Source organism: Mus caroli, unplaced genomic scaffold (genome assembly GCF_978045245.1).
Source record: "Mus caroli unplaced genomic scaffold, Mus_caroli_1 scaffold_1, whole genome shotgun sequence".
Taxonomy (NCBI): domain Eukaryota; kingdom Metazoa; phylum Chordata; class Mammalia; order Rodentia; family Muridae; genus Mus; species Mus caroli.
The window spans coordinates 63,668,357-63,689,364 of record NW_028227256.1 but is presented as its reverse complement, the minus strand read 5'-3'; the positions used below and the strand labels follow the sequence as shown (position 1 = coordinate 63,689,364).

At 36.1% G+C, this 21,008-nt stretch overlaps 1 protein-coding gene across 9 annotated transcripts in view; it reads left to right on the top strand.

The window, feature by feature from the left end:
* Kansl1l (KAT8 regulatory NSL complex subunit 1 like) overlaps nt 1–21,008 on the top strand; it is a 91,729-nt gene that overhangs the window by 32,201 nt on the left and 38,520 nt on the right. For 7 of the 9 annotated variants that reach the window (XM_029476690.2, XM_029476685.2, XM_029476681.2 and 4 more), the window contains exons 3-5: nt 5,878–6,019; nt 9,839–10,036; nt 10,442–10,563. In XM_029476690.2, coding sequence (XP_029332550.1) covers nt 5,878–6,019; nt 9,839–10,036; nt 10,442–10,563 — 462 coding nt within the window. The remainder of the gene's footprint in view (nt 1–5,877; nt 6,020–9,838; nt 10,037–10,441; nt 10,564–21,008) is intronic. The other 2 variants (XM_029476682.2, XM_029476692.2) reach the window with 1 other exon arrangement.

Here is a 21,008-nt window from a genome sequence, read left to right as displayed (position 1 = left end):
CTAAAACTAAAACATGTTTCTTTGCACCCGGGGCTATGAATGTCTTTTCTTGAAAAATAAAAAATGAATAATCTGTAGGCATGGACAATGATAGTAAGCTATTATATATTGTAATTGATGATTAGACAGTTTATCTTAAACATCAGACATCCTTTTCTTCAACCCACATCTCTAAAGTTATTGTTAAGCTCTGCCTTGAGCTTCATGTCACAGTTCAGTTATGAGGGCCAAATCCTATTCCAGGCATACATTTCCAAATAATATAGGTGATAAAAAATCATCAGAGATACGAAATGCTTTAGATAGATATATTACAAATTGCATACCTTGTATATTTATGCTGTTATTTTAATTCCATTTAGTAAATTACTGAAGTGATGCTGATAGGAATTTGTTTGGCTCTGAATGTATATGTAGGAAAGAATGGTATAAAATCTTTGGTCTGTGCTCACCGAAACCTATAGCAAATGAAATATGAAATAAAAAGGGAGAAAACCGTAGAAATCAAGGAATAACAAGCCACAAGTCTTCGTTGTTATGACAGAGTTGATAAACATATCTAGGATGATTAGAAAAAAATGACCAAAAACAGAACTAAAAATATCATAGGTATTACTAAAACAATAATGGAATATTATGAGTGATTATGTGCTTATCAATGAAAATCTTTGAACCAAATAGTCTTATGATTTATAACAAAATTTATTAAATATTGCTAAAGAAGAAATAGAAAACACGATAGATGTTACATCATTTAGAAACATTAAATTGGTAATTTTTCCAGATGTAATTTCCAGCCTAGCTATTTTCACTGATTATTTTTGAAATATATGTGTAAATAATTCCAATTCTATAAAAACACTTTGATAGAGTAAAAGGGAAAAAATTCTTGCTAGTTTACTCTGAGGCCAGCATTAGCTTGAGTCTGACACTGGACAAACATAGAAGGAAGCAGCAGAGATGTAGCTCCTTTCACGCTAGCCATCAGGACATTCATAACAAATATCAGATAGAATTGGGCATAATATTTTAATCATGAGCACACACATTAGTAACATTCAAACTTTAAATAAATTAACATCAAAAGTAATTTGACAAGATTCAAAGCCACTTATAACTGACAGCGTATCAGCCTGAGCTACATAGGCAGTGTTTCAAGATAAAACAAAACCTACTCAGAGTGCAGTGTTACATAGACCCATACTTTAGGCTATTTATCATTTGTCTGTCTAATCATGTGTAGATTGGGAATGAAATACTTCTAGTAAGTTAGATTTGAAAAAGAAGTTACACCAGGAAGATATAGCCCAGTTAAATGTGGACATGCTATTTGCACAGGCATGTTATTAATGCAACTCCACATAATCCTTTGGAAAGCAGAAGGTGCATATGAGAAAATAATCTTCAGCAGGTGTTGGCAAGCAGACTCATGAACCAAATGGGATTTAGTTCCTGTCTTGAAAATAGTTACATTGGAACACGGCCACTCCATGGTGTGTATGGCCTATAGCTACTCTCATATTTCAAAGGCAGAGTTGAATAGTTAACAGAGATCCTCTGACCACAAAACCTAAAGCATTTGTTACATGTGTCTTCAGAGATAAAGTTTGCTACCCTCTGATCTAAAGGAATCCAATTCTAGGGTAGAAAGGTTTTCCTAGGTGAGAAAATACCAGTTGAGAAGGTTGATCAGTTTATTTTTCTAGGACCATTTTTTTTTTTAACATTCATTTCTTACAACTAGACCTTGTCTCTTGATTAGTCATCAATTTGCTGTATTGTGAACTAACAAAACCTGTGTTAAAGGAAAGATTGCATTAAATATGTCTCTCTTTAAGCCTTGGTAATCTAAGATGTCATTCTGGAAAGCTCTTCTTTCAATAACTATACTTGAAAGACAAGAATGTAGACTCTAGGTTCAAGTCTTCAGGCTGGAACTACCGAGTTGGCACAGTGGTTAAGAGCACATGCTGCTTTATAGAGGCCCAGGTTTGTTCCCTCAGCACCCAGCTCTGTAAGTACAGTGCTGGGGCCCGTGACCTGGGTTCCTATGGTATTGAGCGTGATTGTGGCATACTTGCATACATGCAGGCAAACACCTCCATAATAACATTTTAAGAAAAGAACCTTGTAGTATTTCCACCAACAAGTTAAGCATTGACTCCAAGCAAGCAAGGATAGAATTGTAAGGCATAGGCCACCATTTGGAAGATGTACTGTTTTTACGCAGCCCAAGTGGTGTCCATGTACAGATGTCCTTGCCTTTCTCTTTGTTGAACATAGGAATACCACCAGTGGTCAGCAGCTGGTAGTCTGTGCTCAGTTTTGTGTACTTCTGAAGTGCAGAGAACCATTGTTCTTAGAGATTTAGCAGCCCAAACTTATACGCCAATTACATATGGCTTAAATGGTATAGGTTCTCTAATAGACTAACCTATAGCCTGATTGATTGGTCTACTCTATAGTTACATTATTGGTTATATATGTTGTTTATATAAGCCATATTTTGATTTTAAATCTGTCTTCAAAAAAAAAGTCGACTATAAACTTACCTGTTATCTGTTATGTTTGCAACAATATTTTAAAGAAAAACATCTTTATTAATCATTTTGTTTACATTTCAAATGTTACTCTCTTTCCTGATCTCCCTTCCACAAACTCCCCACCCATGCCCCACCCCTTTCCCTCTAAGAATGTGTTCCCCCACCCACCCACCTACTCTTGCTTCACCCCTCTAGCATGCCTCTTTGCTGGGGCATCAAGCCTCCACAGGACTGAGCGCCTCCCCTCACACTGATGCTAGATAAGGCAGACCTCTACTACATATGTAGCAAGCCCATGTATACTCTTTGGTTGATGGTTTAGTCCCTGGGAGCTCTGAGAGGTCTGGTTAGTTGATACTGCTGTTCTTCCTATGGGGTTGCAATCCTCTTCAGCTCCTTCTGCCCTTCCTCTAACTCTTCCATGGGGTTCCCCAGGCTCAGTCCAATGGTTGGCTGTCTCTGCATCTGTCTTAGGTGGAAAACCTGTTTCTAAGCAAGGGAACTCTTTGGATGAAAAAGCTTGTTTACCCTCTTTACATTCAGCACTCAGGCTTTTAATTATTCCTAGTAAAGTAGGGGAAATGAATCATTATAACAAACTCATTCCACGCTTCACAGAGCTTCAGCATGATTTGGTTCATTTAAATTTAATCTAGTATTGTAATGTCTGTTACTATAATTGGATACAATTTGTAAAAATAAAAATGAGTTTTGGTATTAACTTTGGTGACAGTATCTTTCCCATAAGTATTGTATTAAGAAATTAAATTTTTTATATTTTATTATTTGTCATCAACTACATATTCAAGTCAAACTGAATGTTAATAAGGAAATTTTCTAACTGAAGCAAAATGTAATGAAAGAACTTGAAAAATGACCTTTGCTTTCCTTATGGTCTCTTCCATAGTGATCTGCTCTAAATTTTAAATGACTTTACGCACTTCATCTTATTTATCTTCTCCTCTTGTCAGTCCACCCTAAGTTTCAGATTGTTTCAGTCAGAATAGGTTATATTCAGTAATAAGTGAAGCTCATACTCTCACATAGTAGAGATCTACCTTAGCTTTGGGATATCCTCTACTATCTAGTATGGTTTTATGGCTATTCTATCTGCACCAGTGTATACCAGGTCCTTTGGTACACAAAATGATAAGTCTATTTTGCTCAGAGCCTGTTGATTGGTAGTAGTCACATGACTCCAACTTCAGTACAAAGAAGGCTATATATAAAATACTAGTAGCACACAGGGTATTTGGAGACTACAGTTTATACACCAGTGATACCTTCCTTGTTTCTTTTCATGTCTCATGGCTTTAGTAGCAAGACTGCATGGGGAAATAATTTTGTTAGTACTTTCTAAGTAGCTCCCATTTTACACTAAATCATTATTTTCACCTGTTCCAGTTGTGTTGGTATGACTCTTGCTTTACTCTCCAAACTTCATGATAGCATTTAGTACTACTAAATACTATCTCTATAAAATGAATTTCAAACATGTACTCTCTCACTTTGATTTAAAAATGTTCAAAATTTGAAAAATTATAATTTTGACTGTAAACTGAAAATGTAAATATGTCTAGAGAAACTGCTGCATATGGTGTCATAGAAATACTGATATAAAATCTTATTATACTTACTAAATTGTATGTAGCAAAGTTACAATAATTGCCTTTTTTTAACTGACAGAAAATTTTCTTCACTATCTCCTCTGGTTGAGTTTATATGCACATTCCATCACAAAGTTATTATTATTGTTGTTCTCAAGACAAAGTCTCCCTATGCCCTGGCCGTTCTGGAACTCACTATGTAGACCAGGCTGGCCTTGAACGCAGAGCAATCAGCCTGCCTGTGTCTTCTGAGTGCTGGGATAAAAGGCATGTGCCATTTTGTATGACCTATTTCATTTGATTTGTTTTGTTTCCATTATACATTTTCTCCACTTTTAGAGTAGTTTTGGCTTCAAAGTAAAACAGTAAATATCAGAATTCCTGTGTCCTCTCTGTCCCCACAAGTTCACTCACAACTTCCATATCAATTACCATCTGATATTGATCTGTTATTATCACCTGTAATTATCATTATAGTTCATTCTATGATCTTGGAAATACATACATTTTAGATAATTTTAAAAACATTCATGTATCTTTCTATTCATGTATTTTCTATAACATAGTTATTAGTTCTGAATTATACTTTTAATTTTTGGTGATATTTTCTCCTTGGCAGTCTATTTAATTTTCCTTCCTCCTTCCCTTACTCCCCACCACCTCCTGCCATACCATGTATAATTACAATTATTTATTTTTCTAGCTCATGCAGTTACACTATTTTCATGAAATAATTCATTTGTAGTCCCCAAAACTATAGCTTCTAAGAGTGCCCTTGCTAAAAGATAGAGGAACTAAGAGGTTTCAACATTTATTTCAAAACATAAATGAAAGTAGAGGTCTTTGTAAATTCTTTTTGTTCCTTGTATTGTGCAACATAGTCATTAAGTTTTTAACTAGATATTTATCTTTAAAAAATAAACAAAAACGGAAGACCTATGTATTCAAAATAGTGATTTGAAATGTAAAGTCTGGTCATAGTGGCACAGGCATTTGGGAGTCAGAGGCAGGTAGATTTCTGAGTTTGAGGCCAGCCTTGGCTATGGAGCTTGGTCCAGGCCATCCAAAGTATTCAGTGAGATACTATTAAAAGAAAGAAAGAGAGGAAGCAAGGGACAGAGGGAGAGAGGAATGGAGGGAGAGAGGGAAGGGAAAGGGAGGAGAGGGAAAATGAGAAGGAAATACAGCAGAGGATTCATTTTTGTAAATTATTGTCAATTAATTTTAATTAATTATTGCCTTTAAAGTATTAGTAATATATTGATACTTATAGTCTATCAAGTAAAAATTACAGTTAAGTCAAGTACACTAGAGTTTATTAAGTGAATTTAGGTATAGTTCAAATGGGTTTATCTAGTACTTGACTTCCACTTTTACTTATAAAATCCTCACAGAACAGATGTTACGGGATGTTGGAGTTGTTATTCTTGTTTCCTTTTCCTTACTGGTTCATTCCCCATGCAAGCCCTTAGCATCAGTAGCATATTAAATTACAGAGGGATTATCCTACTGTTGGGTACATAATATTGACGAAAGCCAAGTATTTGTGTGGTAGAAAGGTAAGGAATCAAATTTCCTTTGATAAGAAGTCAGTCTGCTATTTTCCCTTGATGTAGTGTACATGTCTTCTAAAAGAAATTACATTTTATGAAACTAGTCAAGGAAGTTATTTGCACTCTGACAGTCTGACTTTGTGCTTTGACTAACAGTGTTTGTTTTGTTCCCAGCAACTCTAGTACTGAATGGAAGTGGCTTGTAGACAGAGCACAAGTTGGCAGCCGATGGACTTGGCTTCAAGCTCAGATTTCAGAGCTGGAATACAAAATCCAGCAGCTAACAGATATCCACAGGCAGATTCGTGCCTCTAAGGTATTGTTAGTATTGTTTGTTTTTTGTTAAAATTGGTACCTGTATAATTTTTTACATAAATTAATTTTTATTAAGTTTCATGAAAGGAGCTAGTTTCAGGTTTTCAAATATTAATTTCTTAATATTAATGTTGCTTTTCTCAAGCCTGTATATATATACATATGTATATGTATATATAATTTGACAGTATGTTTAAACAATTAAAAACATTGAGCTTAAGTTAATAGAAATATTATACATTTAAAACATTTTTATTGTCAAATGTATGTAAACACAATTTGTTAATGTATTCATTTTTATGTGTACAACATAATAGTATTAAGTAATTTAATAATATCAGGCATCCATTTTCTTTCTATTTTTTTTTCTTTTTTTTTTTTCCACCTTTTTTTTTTCTTTTTGTAGCCTTGGCTATCCTGGAACTCACTTTGTAGATCAGGCTGGCCTGAATTCATAGAGATTTGCCTGCCTCTGCCTTCAGAATGCTATGGTTAAAGGCATGCATCACTCCCTGCCTGGCCTCTTTTAAGACTGAAAACTATACCATTAAACAGTGACTATCCAGTTTTCAGTCTCCATAACATTAATAACCATGTCTGTTATAGTGGAAACATAATAATACCTAGTTTTTTTTTTGTGACTGGCTTATATAGCCTGTGGTCCTTTCATTTTATGGACATTGTAGTATATACTTGAATTTCCTTTTTGAAAGCTGAATAGTTGTATATTCATTACATTTTGTTTATCCATTAATCCAATGATAGATATGTAAATTGTTTCACATTTTAGCTGTTGTCTGTGTGCTGTGAATATAGTGAAAAAAAATTCTCTTTTCAAAGCACTCTTTTCAGTGGAACGGGATGTATGCCTTTAACCACAGCACATGGGAAAGGGAGGCAAGTGGATTTCTTTGAGTACAGGTTTCCCTGCCTAGGTAGTGATTTCCAAGCCAGCCAGGGCTCAATGGTGTGATCCTTTCTGAGAAACAAAGAAACCAAAAAAAAAAAAAAAAAAAAAAAAAAAAAAAAAAAAAAAATTCTTTTGGCCATACATCCAGAAATGGAGTTAGAGGATTGTATGATAATTCTGTTTTTAATTTTTAATGAACTATAGTATACAATAGTTCCCATTTCTCTAAGTTGTGGCCAACATTTTGGTTTTTTGCTTATTTTTTAAGTGATAATAATACTGAATGTCAGGTGGTATCTCTTTTCAATTTCAGTTTACAATTTCCTAATATTAATGGTGTTTAAGATTTTTTATGTTTATTGGTTATTTGTATATGTTCTTTGGAGAAATGTCTATAAATCAGTCCTTTTGTGTATTTCTGAGTGGTTTTGTTGTTGCTGTATTATAGGGTGTCTTTATCTTGATAATAATTGCTTACATAGTATTTGATTTTCTTATCTTTATTCTTTTGTTTGTTGTCTTTTTACTTTATTATTTTTATGAAGTCTATTTTATCTATTGTATTTTTATCTGTGACTTTGGTGTTCTTATATTTTCTTCAAGGATCTTCTAGTGAGGTATTTGGTCCATTTTGAGTTAATTTTGGTATGTGGAGTTAGTTCTTTTGCATGTAGATCTCCAGTTTTCCCAGGAGCATTAGTTGAAAGATCACACTTTGCTTTTTCTGTTGAATGGTTTTGACACTATTTCTCTTTTTTTTTTTTTTTTTGGTTTTTTCGAGACAGGGTTTCTCTGTGTAGCCCTGGCTGTCCTGGAACTCACTTTGTAGACCAGGCTGGCCTCGAACTCAGAAATCCGCCTGCCTCTGCCTCCCGAGTGCTGGGATTAAAGGCCTGCGCCACCATGCCAGGCTTTGACACTATTTCTCAAAAGTCATTTGACCATATATGCAAATACTTTATTTCTCTGTTCTTTGTTCTATGTTCTATACGTCTGCCTAGGTTTATACTGCTATTATACTATTTTGGTTATTCTAGTCATTTTAGAATCAAGGAGTAGGTCTTCCAGTTTTTGGTTTATGTTTTGTTTCTATTTCCTAGCTATCGTGAGTAGAACAGCAATGAACAAAGCTGAACAAATTTCTGTGGAGTAGGATGTTGAACCCTTTGGGCATATGCCAAGGGGCGGTATAGCTGAGTCATACAATATATATATTGTTTAACCTTTTGAGAGTTCTCTTCACTGATTTCAACAGTACCTGTACCCATTTGCAATACCCAAAGCAGTAAACGAGTCCTTTTCCCTGCATCTCTTCCAGTGTTTGATGTAGGTTGTTTGTTGATTCCTGCCATTCTCACTAGGATCAGATGAAATCACAAAGTTTTGATTTAGATTTTGCTAATTGCTATGGATGGTGAACTGTTTTTGAGATATTTCTTAGTAATTTTTTCTTCTTTTGAAAACTCTCCATTCATGTCACAGACTCCTCTTTGTATTTTTTAGTTCTTTCTATGTTGTGGATATTAAACCTCTGTCAGATAGCTGGTGAAGAGTCTCTCCTATTCTGTGGTCCTCCTCTTCACCTGGCTCTTTCTTTAGCTGTGCAGAGGCTTGTTGCTTCTGTGAAATCTCACTAAACAATCGAAGCCTTGCTTCTTGGGGAAAATGGTGACCTTTCCTACCCCCAACCATGTAGGGCACTCCCTATATTTTCTTCTAGTAGTTTTGGATCTCATGTTTGTCTTTGATCCACTTATAGTTTTCAAGCAAGGTGATAAAAAAAAAAATGGGCCTAATTCCATTCTTCTCCATGTGGTCATCCAATTTCCTCAGAACTATTTGAGAAGATGTTTTTTTTTACCCCAGCGTGTGTTTTTGGTCTCTTTGTTAAATATTAAGTGGCTGAAGTTAGATGTGGTCCTATCTGGGTCTTTGCATTTTGTTCCATTGGCCCTATGCCTGGTTTGTGTCTGTAGGTTGTGTTTACTGCTGTGGCTCTGTAGTTTATCTCAAATCTGGAATTGAACTCCCTGCAGCACTGTTCCTTTCTTGTTCAGAATTGCTCTGGATAGCTGGGATCTTGTGATTCCATATGAAGTTTAGAATGCCTTCTGTTTCTGTGAGGATTGAGATTGGAATTTTGATTTGGATTGCACTGAATCTGTAAATATATTTCTTCAAAACTGTCATTTTCACAATGTTAGTACTAACAACCCACAAGCAAGGGTGTCTTTCCATTTTGTAATGTCTACCTCTTTTTTCCAGTGGTTTTCATTATAGAGGTTCTTCATTTCTTTGGCTTGGCTTACTTGTGTGGCTCGTCTTCCTTTTTTTTCAGTCTATCACTTGTTTCTCTGCTGTTTTTTTTCAGATGCTCTATCACTTTTTTTGGTGGATTTCCAAAGCTCTTTTCCCTCTTTTCTCTTTGGATTAAGGCCTTTTATTTATTTACTTACTTATATTTATTTTTTTTTTAAATCTTGGCACTTTTCTGTAACTATGGCATAGACACATAGAGGCAGTTTCTAGTCTACTATCTTTCCTTAGAGGTCTAATCACACAGGGCATAAAATATACTGTTTTTAAAATTTTCCATGTGTGTGTGTGTGTGTGCATGCGCGCACGCGCGCCTGTGCATACCACACACAGAGGCCATAACAGTCTGTTGGATGCCCTGGAGCTGGAGTTGTGGAGTTGGAGACTGCCCCTGGTTGGAGACTGCCTGACAGGTGCTGGGAGCAAACTAGTTCCTCTGAAAGAATAAATAGCACACACTTTTACTGCTGAGCCATCTCTCCCAGCCCAATCAGCCAGCTTTTTTAGACATATAAACTATATTTTCAATTCTTCTTCTTATGTTTCCTATGAGGATAGTAGGATGTGATCACTTTACTGTTTTTTACCCCCTAGGGGATAGTGATCTTAGAAGAATGTCAGCTTCCAAAAGACATTTTGAAAAAACAAATACAGTTTTCAAACCAAGCAGTTTCATTAAACACTTCAGTGAATTCTCAGGTTCCCCAGAGGTGTGAAGAGCCTTTACCAGAACACGATTTTGAGATGTCACCAAGCAGCCCTACACTACTTCTTCGAAACATAGAGAAACAGGTAAGTAGAGTTCTTGCTTTATGAAATAACTTTAGATACATTTTTGCTTCTTAAACTGCTTGGCAAGATTTAGATATGAAATGTTCCTCCAAAAGTCACATGCATTCAGCATTAGTCCCTAGGTCATAATCCCAGTCCTTGAGAGGAGATTGGATCATTTAGATCCTGAGCAGATTAACCAATAGATGTGTAATTTGGTCATAAGGTGAGGTCTTGATGGAGAAAGTAGGCCAATGGGAACACATTTTTAAAAAACAAACACTATGACTAAATAGGCGTCATTTTAGTGATGTAAGAGTTCTTCAGTATGTGTAAATCAATAAATACAATATAAGTATTCTCAGGACAGAATTCAGGATCTTCATGATGCTTAGCTACACTAAAGTGTTAACTGTTTCTTTGTAGAGTGCACAGTTGACTGAGATCATTAACAGTTTGATTGCCCCTCTCAACTTGTCTCCAACTTCATCACCCCTCTCTTCCAAATCCTGTAGCCACAGATGTCTGGCTAATGGCATTTCCAGAAGGTAGGTGTCACTGGAGTAGTTTGGTTTCTGAATTTGGCTTATTTTATTTTGACTTTGTTGATCAATACCTAATACAACCATTTTTCTTCCACATTAAGGACTACAATAGTCCAATCAGTGGGTCATAGGTAGTTTTAGACAAAAGAGTTCATGGAATTAATGCAGTCATAAAAGCTTCCCATGAGGAGGTACATTTCTAGGAATTTTAGTGCTTCTGAAACTCATACCATGGATAGTATTAGCTCTGCAAGTACTGCCTTGTTACCATGATTTCACGCCATGGATAGTATTAGCTCTGCAAGTACTGCCTTGTTTCCATGATTTCTGTTTGGTATAGTTTTTCCCTTGGTCTCCAGTTCATTGTAACTTAAAAAGACATAGATCAAGAGGTGGGCACAGAACATTGGCATATATCACTAGAATTTTACATTGATTTTTATATTCATAATCGTATTAGTTATATTAAGAAATTTCCAGTATAGCAAAGTAGAATATGCATATCGCAATGAAAATCATATTAAGTAGCCATTCCATTCTCAAATGACATTGGTCTTAAGTAAAAAAATTCTCTTTAATTTTTCTGATTATATTGAAATCATGGTTTAAAATATTTCTCCAGTTTTCTTTATGCTGTCATTTATGCCTGGTTCTATCATTAAAATAGTTTTCTACTGGTTTTACTTAATTTTTGAGTGTCATCCTTTGTATCATTGAGACTTAATTGGAATGTAAGTCTTGCTGGTTTTTGGGCAGCTATGATATTCTCATTTACAAGAATCCTGGTTTGTGGATTCACAGTGAAAGTCAATTACAAGTTGACTCATAAAATGATGAATGGATATTGTATTCAGGCTAATATATTTTCTATGTCATTTTGCTTATCTAAACTATGCTTGTAGCCATGACTATATTAGTGTATGTATGTGTGTGTGTGTATATATATATATACATATATATGTATATATGTTTCACATATGATCTACAGATATTTGATGATCATATGGTAATTATGCACTGGTATATAATCTTGAACAAAACTGGATCTGGGCATTGATCTTGTGGTAGAGTAGATTCCAGTTGAGGAAATCAATGATGCTATCATAATCATTCAGATAAATACATAATTTTAAAGGCTGATAAAATGGTCTAAAGAAAAATTTGATTGCTAAAAATGTCATTTTTGAGCCACTAAGGCATGGTAGGTCATGCCTACAATCCTAGTACTTGGAAGGCTGAGTTGAGAGGATTGTAATTTAAGGCCAAATGACATACAGTGATACCCTGTCTTAAGACAAACAGGCTGGTGAGATGGCTCAGTGGGCAAGAGCACAGACTGCTCTTACATAGGATCTGAAGTTGGTTCCCAGCATCCAAGCAAAATGGCTCTCAACATCCTGTAATTGCAGTTCCACAGACTATGATAGTCTCTTCTGGACTCCACAGGCACCTGTACTAATATGTTCACATACCCTCACAAGATATATGCACACATATATACTCATAAGTAAAAATAAGACCAAAACCAAACTCAAAACTTAGAGTTAGAAAGTTCAGCTAATCCCAGTTTAGCTAGCTAGTAGCATCATAACCTTGCGTATTTTTTCTATATTACTGGAAGAGAATAGTCAAAATAAGCACGGGAATGCATTTCTTTCATTCTACTCACCTACAAAGCTGGTGCAGCAGCATTGCAAGAGCTGGAGAATGTGGGTCAGTTATAGTACATTTGCTTAGCATGTTTGAAACTCTACATTTAGTTACTACTAAAAGAAAATACATGGGAACAGTCAAGTTATTTCATGAGTGGTCATGAATATCAGCTGACAATTGGGATTTGTTTTGTTAATGTTTTTACATATGTACTTTTTTTGTCTTCTGTTTTGGATTTTATATAAGCTTCAAAATAGTAGGATTTCTTTGGTTTGTCTTGTTAAATTGTGGTTTATTGTTTTAGTTTGAACACCTGGATCAGCAAATGACATATTATGAATGGGAATGAATACTGAATGTATGAAATATTTGTTGGTCATCTTTCAGTATAGGAAAAAATACCTGGGATAATCAACTTTGAACTAGGATCCATTTATCCTGGCTTGCAGTTTTCAAGGTTCACAGTCAGTTGGCGGCTGGCAATGAGAAAGCACAGCATGGCAAACATATTTGGTAGAAAAAAGCAGTCCTCTCATCAGGAACCAGGGAGCATAAAGGAAGACACAGAGTCTGGGCTCTCAAGAAGGTCATACCTCTTATGACTCAAGAACTTCTCTGTCTTACTGCTAAAGATTCTACCACCTCCCTTAATGCCAGCCTGTTTACCAACTCTTAGCATGTAGATATTTGGTAGACACAGGACCCACACCATGCCAATATGCGTTGCAATTTTTTGCAGATAACTGACATTCTTAAAAAAACATTGGGGGGTAGACTGGGGCTGTACCTCAGTTGATACAGTGTTAGCCTGCATGAGGCTCTAGGTTCCATTCCCAGTATGATAGAAACTGGATGTGAAGGGCCACATTTCTAATTGTAGCACTGAGAAAGTTGGGGCAGGAGGATCAGGGTTATGATGCTCCTCTGGGATGTAGATCTTGTATCAAAGAATAAAAATAAAAGAGAGATTGTTCTTATTTTAATTCTGAAATAGTCACATCAGTACCCTGTTGCTTTCATGCCTATCTCCTTCAAGTTTTGCTTCTCATCTAACTTGCCTCCGGATTAGAACATACAAAGAGTGATGCATGAGAGATGCTCAGCAGTTTCCAGAGCTTGCTGCCCTATCATGGGGATTAGGTTTCCTGATCCTAACAGCAGCTCAAAGAAACCCGACTCAAGAGATCCTTTTCTTCTCTCCATAAGCATTCAAACATATATGTATACACACACATATATATATATACTTCAAAAGAAAAATCTCAAAGAAAACAAGAAATTCAAAGCAGAAGAAATATCTGTACTGTAGTAAGGAAAATTCTAAAGGAAGAGAATGCTTCTCAAAAGGAATTTGAGTAAGCAAGAAGGCCTGCAAACATTGAAACCTTCTTTGGTTCAATGAGGCCTTTTGTGAGTTTTAGCTGCATTCTATGTAGCTGAAATGTTATACCAGGACTTTCACACATAAAACATTTTAGTTCTCTCAAAATGTACTCATTCTAGCTTTACCTTACATTATATCATAACTTTGCATATTATAGAAGAATTTTAAAATTTAAAAGTTTAGCCATTTTTTAAGATAACTTTTGGGGTGGGTCATATAAAACTTACTATTTATGATATATATATTTTTTAAATCATTTTTATAAGTACTTGATGACTTTTTCTCATATTGTCTTCAAAATCACTGTTATTTTGGGGGGAACTTATCTGTACATGTGTTATTGATTTCTAACTCATTTATTATTTAAGGGCACCATCTGAGAGTTGTATAATTGTAATTATTTTTTACCTTATTAATCATGGCACTAAGAACCAAATATAAGTATTATTAAGTCTTCAAAAAATTGAGGATTCCATTCTGTCAATGAGGTGGTTATACGCTTTTAGAACTGTTATTCTGAAATGAACATACGATGCTCTAATGACATCCTTGGGTATTATCTCTGAGAAAGTAAATTTCTATTTGAAACAAGGTCTAAATTTTGTGGTTTATTTTTTGTCTTAATGAGTTCCATAATGGGGTATGAAATTAAATTCTAGTGAATCACTACCATACTATTTATTTTCATTAATGGTAATTATCTCATGTAAATGAAACCATTCCTTCTAAATGGGTGTCATAATTTAAAAACCAAGGTCTGTTGTCAAAATAATCACAACATAAAGAAATAATGTTACCATAAGGATGTTTCAGTAGTCATTTCCCAATTCCAAGAGTGTTGTTTGATAGCAGTGTTTTCTGAGTCAGTGCTTTCTGTATATGACAGTAATCATATTAGCTAGATGTGTGATGCCAATGGGGAAATAAACCTTTCCCGCTGTGTCCTTAAAGAGTAGTGCCAGTAGGAGTTACTTTCATGTGTAAAATGGCTTCTTTTCCTTTTTATCTCTAATGATGGAAGTGGAAAACATAATTTTATCTCAGGGAGGTTATGTCTAGAAAATATGTAATTATATAAGAAGTTTTGTTTTGCACTATTAATTGGCAAAATGAGAATACAAAATGTATTCTACAGTCATTTCTTAGAAAAAATATTTGAGGGATATACAGTAAAATGTTAATGAAAACAGTACTTCATCTTAGTAGGCAGGGTTTGAAGTGATTTCTCTTTTAGTTGTATGTGGTGGTACATGTGGGTACCCATGTGTCCATGTGCCCAGTATGCCTATAAATGTCAGAGGACAACTTTAGGGGTTGGCCTTCCGGTACCTCTCACCTTTTGGGAAAGGAATCTTTACCAGGTAGACCTAGCTTGCAAGGACAGTCCTGTTGTCTATTGTCATGCTATTGCTGAGTTTACAGGTAAATAGTCATCCCATATTTCTCTCATGGTTTCTGAGCAATCCAAAATCCTGTTCTAATGCTTGTGAAGCTGGCTCCCTATTTCCTTAACTCCTCCCCACTTTCTTTTTGTGTATGTTTCCAAAATTTCAAACGATAGAAAACCCTAGGTTTTTCTGAGCACAGATAAAGAATAATGTTTGACTGGCAATCACTGGCTTTCTGCATTTTGGGTTTTTGTTTAGTTGTCATGCTTTTAAGATGTCTTTTTTTTTTTTTTTAAATCACCTTCAGTTGTTATCCCCCTCCTGGTACACCCTCTGACAGTTCTTCATCCCATTCCTCCTCTCCCTCACCTCTTCTCTATCCCACCCTGCCAGACCTCCCCACTCCCTGGGGTCTCAAATCTCGCCAGGGTTAGGTGCATCTTCTTTCACTGAGGTCAAAGCAGGCAATTCTCTGCTGTATATGTTTTGTGGGGCAGGAGGAGCTTGTACCAGCTAGTGTATGCTGCCTGGTTGGTGGCTTAGTGTTCTTGTTCTGAGAGATATCTGGGGTCCAGGTTAGTTGAGATTGTTGGTCTTCTTATGGGGCCACTCTCCTCAACTTCTTCCAGCCTTTCCCTAATTCAACCACATGGGTCCCTGACTTCAGTCCATTGGTTGGGCATAAATACCTGCTTCTGTCTCAGCTGCTTGTTGGGCCTCTTAGAGGGCAGCCATGCTAGGCCCGTTTATACACACACGATAGCATCAGTAATACTTGTCAGGCCTTGGAGTCATCTCTTGAGATAGATCCCAATTTGGGTCCATCTTTTCCTTCAGTCTCTTCTCCATTTTTGTCCCTGCAGTTTGTTTAGACAGGAACAGTTCTAGGTCAGAGTTTTTGACTATGTGATGGCAACCCCATCCATCCACCGGATGCCTTGTCTTTCTATTAGACATGGACTACAAGTTTCTTCTGCCCACTGTTGGGCACTTAAGTTCTCTCCCTTTGAGTACTGAGTGTATCTCACCTACCAAGTCTCTGGTTGATTCTAGAGGGTTCCCCCACCTCCCATGCTTGCATATTTTCATTCATTCTGCTGGTCCTTGGGGCTTTGCTCCTGTTCCCCGCACTCCAATACCTGATCTTGTTCTTTTCCCCTCCCCCTTCCCTCTCCAACCCAGTTGCTTTCCTCACTTTGCTCCCCACTATTGCTTTCTTCTTCCCCCCAAGAGGGATTGAGGCATCCTCACTTGGGCTCTTCTGTGTGTTAATCTTGAGTTCTGTGGATTGTACTTTACTTTTTTGGCAAATATCCACTTATTAGTGAGTAGATGTCATTCATATCCTTTTGGATCCGAGTTACCTCACTGAAGATGATATTTTTTAGTTCCATCCATTTGCTTGCAAATCTCATGATTAGCTGAATATTATTTTGTTGTGTAAATGGACTACACTTTGTGTATCCATTCTTCCACTGTGGGACATCTGGGTTGTTTCCAGCTTCTGGCTATCACAGATAAAGCTGCTATGAAATTAGTGGGACATGTCCCCCTTTACCATGGTGGGGCATCTTGGGTATATGCCCAAGAGTGGTATAGCTGGGTCTTCACGTAGATCTATTTCCAATTTTCTGAGGAACCTCCAGATTGATTTCCAGAGTGGTTGTACCAGCTTGCAATCCCACCAGCAATGGAGGAGTGTTCCTTTCTCCATGTTCTCGCCAGCATCTGCTGTTACGTGAGGTTTTGATCTTAGCCATTCTCCTTGGTGTAATGTCGAATCTCAGGGTCATTTTGATTTGCATTTCCCTGATTACTAGGGATTTGAACATTTCTTTTAAGTGCTTCTCAGCCATTCGGCAGTCCTCTGTTGTGAATTCTACACCCCACTTTTTATTGGCTTTTTTTTTTTTAAGGTTAACTTCTTGAGCACCTTATATATGTTGGATATTAGCCCTCTTTTGCATGTCGAGTTAGTGAAGTTTTTTTTCTAATGCATAGGCTGCTGATTTTTTCAATGGACTGTGTCCTTTGCCTTATAGAAGCTTTCCAGTTTCATGAAGTTCCATCCATCAAATTTTGATCTTAGACCCTGAGTCAGTGGAGTTGTCTAGGAAACAGCCCCACCCTGTGCCAATGAGTTCAAGGCTCTCTCCCACTTTCTCTTTTATTCGATCCAGTGTATAAAGCTCAAGTCCAAGTAGATTAAGATATACTCTTTAGGCAGGCGATGCAGTACATGCCTGTTATCCCCAACCTCGGGGATAGTAAGTTTGAGGCTAGCTTTGGGTTATATAGTAAAAGCTTTTCTCAAAAACAACTATAAAAAGAAATAAAAAGTCTCATTTGAAGGTAATATCCAGAGGGAAATAATTCTATAATTATCAGTTTCTTTTTTTCTCCATTGAACATAGAAAGCTTCCTACTTCTAGGCTTAATTATCTCAATATTTTGCTAACTCATCTAAGTTATTTCTGACATGATTGTTCACTTCAGAAATATTTTAAAAACAAATTTTGGAGGCCACTATTTTAACACTAAACAGTTGTGTATATTTTTGTGATATTCTTTATCATATTTTGTTACCTTAGTTTTGAGTTTTTGAACCTCCTAACTCTACTTCTCAAATACACAGCATAATTTATTATTGTTACCAAGTTCCTAATCACATTCAACTTTTCATCCTTTAGATAATCTTGTTTTTTTTTAAAAAAAAACTTTTTACTGATAATTTGTTAGTTTCATATTATGTATCCAAGTGCTGTTCATCTCTCTCCCCTCGTATCTACCCTCTGTCCTTGCAAACCTCCTCTCCAAAATAAAAAAAAAACAAAAAAACAAAAAAACAAAAACAAAAACAAACACAAAGCATAGAACAAATCTTGTGGAAGCTGTAGTGTTAAAGCGTGTCCCACAGTATCTCCCTCTCTCCACACATCTTCACTTTCAAATGTTCTGTATACATGGGGCAGTGCTCTAGTTCTAGGTGTCTGCCTTCTGCCCTGGTGCTGTAGGAAAGGAAGAGCTGGAACACTCACCATCCCAGCTACCACCCAGGCTACGGCTTCGAGTTGGCCAACCCTAAAGTCTACTTTATCTGTAAACCTCTGGGGCACATGAAAGGGCTGGTCCTGTAGATCCAGAGCTGCAGGATCTCCATGATACTAGGCAACAGCAGCATAACTGGGATTTAGTAAGTCTCCTAAGTCGATTTTTCATTAAAAGACTATAGTTTAAATATTTATTTTGTACTGTGTCTTACACATTCTAAGCAAGTGCTGTAAATATTGATATATATTCTAGGCTCTTCCTCCTCCCACGTTTCAGTTTTCAAGACAGGGTCTCTGTGTAGCCCTGGCTGTCCTGGAACCCACTCTAGAGAGCAGGCTGGCCTCAAACTCAGAGAGTGTGCCTTTGCCTCTCAAGTGAGTGAGGAATTAAAGATGTACACCACCACTTTTTTTTTCTTACTTATACTTCTGGAACTAGATCAAGTGTTTGACAGTCTTTACATCTCAATTATTAACTAGTTAAAAGCCACATTTTATTTGGCTCTATACTAAAAAACAAAACAAAACTAAACAAACAAACAAAAACCCCATTATCTGTGATCCTGGCACTTTGTACTTTTTACATTTTAAGATAGGGTTTCATTAAGTTGCCTAGGCCAGATTTTGCCTTATCCTATATCCCAGGCAGGCCTGAACTTAGTTTGATTCACTGCCAAGGTGTCTTGAGTAACTAGCATTACTAACCTGTGTCACTTGGACTGGCAAAAGACTTTAGGTGACAGCTTTTGTGTTATTACCAATTGCTACAAATATCAGTGAGATATTTGTTTAATGCATTACAGTTACTGTCTTGCCTGTTTAATTCTTGGTTTTGTTCTCATTGACATACTCTCCAAGCTTCTTTGTTTGGTTTGCCATTGCTTATACCAGCATTCTTGAATGTTTTGTTTCATTTACTCTAGAAGAATATTTTTACAGTAGCTGTAATATGATTTAAAAGTAATATTTCTATTGTAGAAAACAGTATCTTTTGTGTGGGTATGAATGTATTGGGGTATGATATATGTTCTTGTTGTCTTATGTTCATGCATGTTGCGTTGGGTGTCTTCCTCAAGCACTCTTCATGAACCTGAAGTGAATCCATTCTGCTGAGTTCTAGATTCCATCTAAGCCTGTCCCTAGCCCCACTATTGAGGTTATGCATAAAACACAGGGGCACAGCACTGCTGTGCTTGGGTTTTACAAGGGTGCTAGGGATCCAAACTCAGGTTCTTGTGCTTCCTCAACAGGTGTTTTACAGACTGAGCTATCTCTCTAGCTAACAGAAAAACCAACCGTAACTTATATTTACCTACAAACACCAATAGTTCTTAAGCCAAATAGTATTATTTAGAACTTACATATTGACTACGAGCAATATAGTAATATTGTTACTTCCAAATGGAGGTTACAGATATATCAGAGATAAAGGAACCAGATGGAGACCTGTATTCAGTGTTTCTAGGTGCTTGTCAACATTAATGAAATAACAAGGAATTTGGAGCAAGTTTGTCACAAGTTACATGATAAAGCAGTAATAGCTGGTTTCTCAGAAAGAAATGTATCTTAAATCCCCAGTAGCTCCTTCTATGCCCAAACTTAAAATGAATAGAGGAATATTGGTGAATTAAGATAGAGGAAAGGAAGGAATTCAATGAAGTTGTGTGTGTGTGTGTGTGTCCATCCTGGCATAGGGTTAACTCAGCTTTTCTGCCCTTTGTGGGATTCTTCAGATGTAGTATTTTATCAGATACATGCTAGAAGCAAGCAAATTTGCAAGGCTAATGATATGGAGATACCACTATAATGAAGCAAAGGATAGTCTGTAGTTGTGCCAGCAGTTTTTGAGTGGTCACAGAATGCTCTGCCATAATCCACTACAACTGTATCACCCTTTAGCTAGTAGGCAGTTTGTCACTTTGAGTCTACCTAGCCCATCTCCAATCCACGTGTTAGACTATTCAATCAATTTGTGCTGACCTGCATAAATCAAGTTGGAATTGGAACCTGTTGTGTGTGAAAAGCTTACTTTATATCAGTAAATAATTTATTATATATTTTATGTTAGTATGTTATTATAATATGCAATATACAATGTAAATGAAGTCAGATGTGTCCACATAACTCTCCAAAATTCCTAACATCCAGAGACAGATTTAGGTTGCCTTCCATGATATAGAAACAATAGAAAATGTAGAAACAATTTCAGAAACATCAAGGAACTTTTCCCATATACAGGGTTGGAGACTCACTCAGGTAGGACAGTGACAGCAACACAGGGGCGGTTGGTAGTGATTCAGGGGCTGTCCCTTGACATTATTCCCCCATTGGTGGAACCCATTGGTCTGGCAATAACTTAATTACTAATATATTACAGAGGTTTTTTACTGCTATTCAAAATAAAACCAGATCAGATTTGGAGATGGGTAACAAATGGCTATTAAGGGACTAAAGATACCCTACGATAATTCTCTCTTGATCTGTAACATAATTATTATAACATAATTATGAAGTTTTCAGTCAGTTGGTAAAATTTCCAGGAACTTGAGTTCACAAGTATTAAATATAATGCTAAAATTCATATAAAGTATAACTATAAAACTATATTTTCCATGCATAGTTTCTTTCATTATTTTATAGTTGGTATGTCTGTATCTAAACTGTAATAGGATGTAGCTGTATGAGAATTCACTAAGATTTGGTATGCTTAGTTAAGAGTAATGAAAGGTGCAAGGATGAGTGGTTTTGATGTACTTCACCGACATGCAAGAAGAAACTGGCATAAATTGTTAAAACTGTGTTGGATGTGAATTAATGATTTATAAGGAATATTAATTTTATACTAAGCAAAGTTTTAGCTTTGAAGATGTGTATTTTGCAGCAGAAAATTCAGATTATTTCTATTTTTTTACTATGTAATTCTCCAGTAATGTCAATTATTTTACTTATTGTTATAGTAAAATTGGCTAAAAC